This window comes from Chenopodium quinoa, unplaced genomic scaffold (assembly GCF_001683475.1).
Source record: "Chenopodium quinoa cultivar QQ74 unplaced genomic scaffold, ASM168347v1, whole genome shotgun sequence".
Lineage (NCBI taxonomy): Eukaryota > Viridiplantae > Streptophyta > Magnoliopsida > Caryophyllales > Amaranthaceae > Chenopodium > Chenopodium quinoa.
Window position 1 is genome coordinate 1,536,981 of NW_018744704.1, and position 7,273 is coordinate 1,544,253.

The 7,273-nt window shown below is 39.3% G+C and overlaps 1 protein-coding gene across 1 annotated transcript; it reads left to right on the forward strand.

The window, feature by feature from the left end:
- The first annotated feature begins 3,475 nt into the window (after positions 1 to 3,475).
- LOC110702847 (protein MAIN-LIKE 1-like) lies at positions 3,476 to 6,748 on the forward strand. The gene is made up of 5 exons (XM_021880590.1): positions 3,476 to 3,779; positions 4,807 to 5,297; positions 5,384 to 5,613; positions 5,725 to 6,512; positions 6,600 to 6,748. The coding sequence occupies exons 1-5, from the start codon at positions 3,711 to 3,713 to the stop codon at positions 6,720 to 6,722; spliced, it is 1,701 nt and encodes a 566-aa protein (XP_021736282.1). The 5' UTR covers positions 3,476 to 3,710; the 3' UTR covers positions 6,723 to 6,748.
- The last annotated feature ends 525 nt before the right edge of the window (positions 6,749 to 7,273 follow it).

The window sequence follows — 7,273 nt, forward strand, 5'->3', positions numbered from 1 at the left end:
ACATGCTTCCAATTTGGAGAGTGTGGAGGTTCCTCACCTTCTTCCAAGGGAGAGAAAGGAGGAGAAACAGGAGAGTGCAAGTGTCACCAACAATCCTCGCTTCAGGGGCCTCCTTGCTTTGAACCGTCGACTTTAGGAACTTCAATAATGTTGGTTGACTTACTTCTAGCCATGACAAATGTAAGGTACTTTGCTTTTCCGGCAAGCCGGACCAAATTATCACGGGAAATTTTATGGACTAACTTTTTTTCTAAGTTAGGGACCTAAGAGGTTCCCGTGATGGCGCTTAGACCAAGTCTAGACCAACCTTAATTTAAGAACTAAGAAACACAAGCAATAACGAGAGAAGACACAAGGATACTTTTATTACTTTAGAGCGAGATTACAATACAGGGCAAAGTGCCCTAATGAGTGGGCCAGCAAATGGGGCAAGTCCTCTATTCATACTACTCAAGGGCTACCCACATCCCGGCCAAATAGGAATAACTTCCCACTACTTTGTTAACTGCTCCCTACATGGTAACTACCCACTACAAACTGCTCCTTTGTACAAATGTCTTGCATGCACGCTCATAGCATAACCGTCCCTTAATATAGGAGTAGTGGGCTACGTGGGTGGTTACTATAACCTCTCACTTCCCCACTACCAAGCCCTCCTAAATTTAAGGGATTACTGCCACGTCATCATTATGCTTCTTAACCGATGAGCGGTTACCGGTAACCGTCTCCCACAACCCAAACAAAAAGCGTAACCGTCAGCCCACGTTCTCCACTAAGCCATTCAAGTAACCGTCGAGTAACTACCCCATCCGTAATCCATATAAATAGGGTTCACTATGAATATCAACCACACTAAGTTTTGCTTAGACTCCCGGAGTCTAGTAACTCTTAGCCATCGTATTTAAATCATGGTGCACTCGTTCCGTCCAAGCCATAGCTCGAGCCAATCACTTAGCCAAATCCCACCGTGCCCCAACCCCCATAGGCAATCCTATGTCGAAGGCTACGCCCATGGCCCATGGCCATGAAGCCACCCAAGGTCTCCCACCAACCTATGAGTGAGCACCTGCCCCCTAAAGAGCCTTATATTGATTTGGTCAAGTAATACCATTGAACACCCCATTGACAGAAACACAATAATGGTCCCATGGGCCATTCTCATCCTCATGGTCCCATCTAGGGTGTGGTTGAGAGGTTACTAGGACCTTCTTATAGTGCCCCGCCCTTGCAAGACCGGGTCGAGGGGTTACTAAGCAAGCCTAAACAATAGGTGGAAGGTTGCACCCGGGAGTAATCATGGCCCTGCCATGCAACTAACGCGAGGTCGTGGCTATGTCAACGGCGGGGGCTCTAGCCCCTGTCTTTGGTTGTGACAAAAACTTATTATACTCTATTGCTCATTTTCCAGTGCCTCATAGTAATGGTATGACACAAGCATCACAAGGACAACACGGTTATTTTCCAACATTTGAAAATTTGAAATACAATTTGGGTGGCTGCCAACGTGTAAGACCCGTTATGCGTCTTATGACCACAATATTCTGTTGCTTATGTGACATGGGTTAAAACCTACTCAATGAGATATATTTTTTTTTCCGCTTCGGACACATATATTTCCTTAATTCAATTCTTTAAGGTTTAGGGTTCTCCGCAAATTTCCCCAATTCAATTGTTTGAGGTTTAAGGGTTCTCTACAATCAATCGATTGTTTGTGGTTTAGGATTTATCATTCTTTGCAATCAATCGTTCTTCGTTCATCGCAATTAGGGTTCTTCGCTCAAAGGAAATATGTATCTTCTCAAAGAAATTAGGCTCAAACACCAAAAGTTTTGCCAACTTAGGGCTTTTCCAAAGGAATTAGGGTTCTCGCAAAGGCATTAAGGCTCTTCGCAGAGGAATTTACAAAGGATTAAGTGTTTACTAGCTACTCAATTTGCAAAGGATTAAGTGTATGACAATTTTTGACGAGTAATGTACGAATCTTTTTTGTTGAATTATTGATGGTTTGGTTTATCTTTTGTTTTTTATTTAACTATGGAATATCATAAACTTTTCATAGTTTTTCCTGTGATTTGTTACGTTGTTGGTTAAAAAGATAGGTAATTTTGTGTTTATAATAAACTGGGTTGAATGGTTAAATTAATCCTGAAGTCACATGTATTAGGCATAAAACAATACATAATCAAGTTACGATTTATGCAACTTTTCAACATGGTTAAAGGTAAATTGTTACTTAAGAAACTTCTTAAGAGGGTATACTTGCATGTTAAATGAAACTAGCTAGTTTTTTCCCAAGCGATGCCCCGCTTCATTGTTTTATTAAAAAAAACAATCGTATATTTTTGCAAATATTATTGAACATTAAAATATATTATTCAATCTGCAGTAACCTAAATTTCACATATGTTTAATTTATTTGTTAATATGATTTTATTCTTCAGTTGTCATAAAAAAAATCATTAATAAAGTAAATGTATTTTGTGGTCAATAGAAAAAACCTTTAAAATTGCTATATATTTTTAGGTTACATATTTTAAATACTTATAACCTATACATAAGAATTATGAATGAGTAAATGAAAGAAATGAGATCAATTTTATAATCATATTGTTATTGATATACTCATAAGTTGATAACACTTTTTAATATGATTTTATTATTTTCATGATTGATATCCTTATAAATATTTGATATTGATATAATGACAAGTAATATGTTAAGCCACTTATCAAATCCATCTTTCTTTCAGAGATTCAGATTTTAGAGTTTCAGAGAGGAGGAGATTGATTCTAATATATGGAAGATAGTACTTAAAAATCATTTTAGCTTTTAGAATCCGATTTGTAATTGTCTAAAAAGCTAATTTATCCTAAATAAAATTTCAGGCCAAATCAGGTTTGGGTTGGGGAGTAGCTGACCCGAACACGAACCCGACCCGACTTGGTTTGTTTGACACCCCTACTTTTAATATATAGTATAAATATTGATTGATTGATTTGATTGGGTTAATTGCAATCGATAGATGTATATTCAAGATTCAATGTAGTATTGAGAACATTGAATTATTTTTTGTTTTTGGCCCATATTGAATTGAAATAGCTTCTTCAATTTATTTATTTTTTTTTTATTTTTTTTTATTTTTTTTTTCAGAATTGAAATTTAGTAAAGGGAATTGCCTTTTTGGCCCATATTGAAATTAAAATAGCTTCTTCAATATTTTTCAAGGGTAATCGATTGCAATATTCTAAATTTGCTTTTAGGTTGTGTCTTCTTTGTATTTGGATAATGTTCTTCTTTGTATTTCGATTGTATTTGTGAACTATGTTGATGTTCTTCTTTGTATTGTTTTTATGTTTTGGGAGAATGACAAAAAGGAGATATGGAGATACGTCACATGGTACTCATAGGATTTTAAAGACTATTGGAGTATGTGAAGGATCATCTACTACAAAGGGTGCGAAGAAAAAAAAAAGGGTGTTGTTATTCGTCGCTCCCATTTTACCGGGCGTCGCTCGCATTTTTGCCTTGAAATTCCTAAATTGCCCCTTGGTTATATATAGCCACGAGACTCCCGAACTACACATTTCACACTTGAATTTTCTCTCTCTAAAATTTTCTCTCTCTAAAATTTGTAATCTCTCTAAAAAAACAGATTTGTAATTTTCTCCCAAAAAAAAACCAAAACCGAAAACAACCACAATCGAGTTGCAATGGCTGACCGGAGGCGCATAAGGTTCACGCATGGTGGTCGTGGCGGCGGTGGATTTTCCGGCGAACAGGTAATCAAAACGTAAAAAAAAATCTGCGGAAAAAATCTGGAAAAACCCAGAATTTCTGGAAAAAGGGGACATCCGCCTGAAAAATCCGGATGTTCTAGGGACATCCGGATTTTTCAGGCGGATGTCCCCTTATTTCCAGAAATTCTGGGTTTTTCCAGAATTTTTTTTTTTCATTTTTTTTTTTCGTTTTTTGTATTTCTTCTTTTTTCCGATTTTTTTGACGTTTTTCAGTTTTCGTTTTTTTTTTGTTGTTGTATTTTATTTTTCCAGTTTTTCTTGCATAAATTTTTTATAATTTTCAGTTTCGGTTTTTTTTTATCAGTTTATTTTTTATTTGCACATTTTTTTTCTGTTTTTTTGTGTGTTGTTGTTGTCGTTGTTGAAGTCGTTGTTGTTGTTGTTGTTGTTGTCGTTGTTGCTGTCGTTGTTGTTGTTGTTGTTGTTGAAGTGGTAGTTGTTGTTGTTGTTGTTCTTGAAGTTGTTGTTGTTGAAGTTGGTGTTGTTGTTGTCGTTGTTGGAGTTGTTGTTGTTGTTGTTGTTGTCCTTGTTGTTGTCTTTGTTGTTGTTGTTGTTGTTGTTGTAATTATTAGTATGTTTTTGTTTAGTTTTTATTTTGTAATTTTTTTTTTTATAATTTTTTTTATTTCTTTATTTTTTAAATTGTTTATCTTTGTTAATTGTTTTTAATTTGTTTGTGATGTTTTTTTTTTGTCGATTTATTTTTTATCCTTTTGTTTCTATGTTTGTGAGGTTTTTTTTTAATGTGTTATTCATTTATGTTTCTTAATTTTTGTATATTAGTTTGTGATGTTTTTTTTTTGTATCGAGTTTTTTTTTATTCTGTTGTTATTATCTTAGTGAGGTTTTATTTTTGTTCGTGTAATTTGTTTATACTTGTTATTTTTTTTTATTTGTTTGTGAATTTTATTGTTTTATTTGTTTATGTTTTTTGGTTTGTTTTTGTGGTTTTTCTTGGGAAAATTTATTTTTGTTTATGCTTTTTTTATTATGTACGTACTTAACATAGATTGAGGGTTCGGGAACTCGTCACGCAATATCTAGGCGTTTGAACGCCTCAGTTAGGCGGGAGTCAGGCCGTTTAGGAAATACGGCCGAACCGTTCGATCACCAGCAGCAGTATGGGTATGCTGGTAACTGGTCGGGGGAGCAGCAGCCAGAACGTAGCATCCCCATGTACTCGTCGGGTGGAGTGCCTTCACCTTCATCTGACGATGAGGACGACGAGGCAAGTCAGGCTTCCCGCGATCAAGAGTATGACCCTCGTTATTATCATACGGTGCAACGGGGTCAGACTGGGAGATTTGTCAGCAGTAGTCAAACCAGTCACCCTTCCACCAGCACAACAGAGGCATGGGTAGTGCAGGAGGCAATGCCAGGAGGTCCTGAGGATGGGACCGTTATCCCTAGCTTTGGGGGCACGTGGCTGCGTATATATGGGGCGGGCAGGAGCGTAATGTTTTGCGCTGTTTGGGCAGGACGCAGTTGTGTTCTGAGTTGGTCTCCTGGCGAGGTCGTCTTGCACAGGAGCATCTGGAGTTGATTAACAGTAGCGGTCTGTCTCACTTACCTGGGATCATGTTCAGGCGTTTGGATTGGCCGCTGATTTCAGCTTTTGTTGAGAGATGGCAGCCAGATATGAACACGTTCCATATGCCATTTGGGGAGATTACGATCATGCTGCATGATGTGTACTACATACTAGGGCTTTGTGTAGATGGTAGCATGGTGTCCGCTACTCCCATCACGGACACCCTACGGGACGCATGCTCGATCACCATGGACTTGACTGCACAGGAGCTGAATGAGAAGAGCGGTACCAAGACCATTTGGCAGGGTAGTGGGGTGCTGACAGAGAGGATTGCGGAGTCGACCCTGGAGTTGTAGAGGCCTTTTAATGTCCATTACAGTTCCTACCTGTGGTTAGTGCTGGGCGGATGTCTGTTTCTGGACAAGAGTGGTAACCGTACTCATCCGTCCTTCCTCAGCGAGCTTGTTGTGGATGATCTGCCGATCGATGAGTACTCTTGGGGTTCAGCTGTTCTAGCGTATTTGTATCGGCAGTTGGGTACGACATCTAGGAAAGATGCCAATTCTATCGCTGGTTGTCTCACACTTCTGCAGGCGTGGATCTATGAGTATTTTCCATGCTTCCGGCCTCAGCAGGGTACCTTGACTAGGGAGCTTAGTGTTCCGCGTGCCTCAGCTTGGGATGTGGGATCGGGATGCCCCAACAAGAGCATGGAGCGCCTCCTCGCATTTCGATCTAGATTGGATCAGCTGACCGATAATGAGGTTAACTGGCTCCCGTACGGGGTTGATCCGACACGTCGTGTGCCAGCCACTTTATTCATCGACTGCATCCAGTATCGAGGTATCATTGAGCCATACATGCCTGATCGAGTCGTTCGTCAGCTGGGATTCGTGCAGGACATTCTGCGGACCATTATCAGGCCTGAGAAGGCTAAGAGGCCGACGAACTTGAAGATGTATCGGGTAGAGTTCCCGACTGAGATGACATCAGTGATGTGGACTCGGTTTGTCCCTGGTTCGTCGTTCAGTGTTGTTCCCGGTGCCCTTACCCGACTCGGCGGTGGAGCTCCTACGGTCGGTCCTGGTTACATGCAGTGGCTCTACCGATTTTCGCATCCTCGTATTTCTCCGGTTGGGTCTTCAGCTGGGGACAGACTTCCAGAGAGGACTAACACGGACTACGTAAGCACTTGTGTTTTATTTATACTTTAACTTTCATGTACGCTAACTGTGAATTATGTAACTAATGTGTTGTTCTCTTATTTGCAGTGGATGGGTCGTTCCTTGGAGATTCACCATAGGGCACTGGCGGAGTATCCCAGCATGTCGCCTGACACGAGGGGGATGACTGAGCAGCTGATTTTGGACTGGCAGGCGAGGATGGGGCTGTGATCCACTTCTGTTTTTGTTTACCATTAGCTAGTTCATCTGAAACTTTGTTTTGTAAATAAAAATAATGTAATTGCGAGTTTTGTTTCAACTTTGTATCATTAATTTGATTGATTTCCTTATATTATATCCCTAGAACTGTTCAACCTAAATTACATAAATCTGATCAGCCTAATTACATAAATTCGTCTTCCAACGTAATAACATAAATAAGTTCATCCTAATTACATTTGTGTATTCAACCTAATTACATGTATGTGTTCAATCTAATTACATAAGTTCGTCTTTCAACCTAATTACATAAATATGTTCAGCCTAATTACATATATCTATTCAACCTAATTACATAAATATGTTCAACCTAATTACCTTAATAATGTTCACTGGCCAACTAATGCATCCCACATGTTCCTTCTAGCGATATACAACTGATCCCATCCACCGACACTTGGCTCGTGGTTCTCTGTCCACCATCCTGCGATCGGAGAAAGAGGTGAATTGTCGACTAGATCAATGCAGATGAAATGTGACCCCCAACTGTAGCGATGACAAAT

Bases quoted from the DNA above. Each gene is read 5' to 3' on its own strand.
- LOC110702847 (XM_021880590.1), top strand. From the start codon at position 3,711: ATGGCTGACCGGAGGCGCATAAGGTTCACGCATGGTGGTCGTGGCGGC. The intron at 5,298-5,383 runs GTCTCCTGGCGA...GATCATGTTCAG, and splicing joins CGCAGTTGTGTTCTGAGTTG to GCGTTTGGATTGGCCGCTGA. The intron at 6,513-6,599 runs GTAAGCACTTGT...TCTTATTTGCAG, and splicing joins AGAGGACTAACACGGACTAC to TGGATGGGTCGTTCCTTGGA.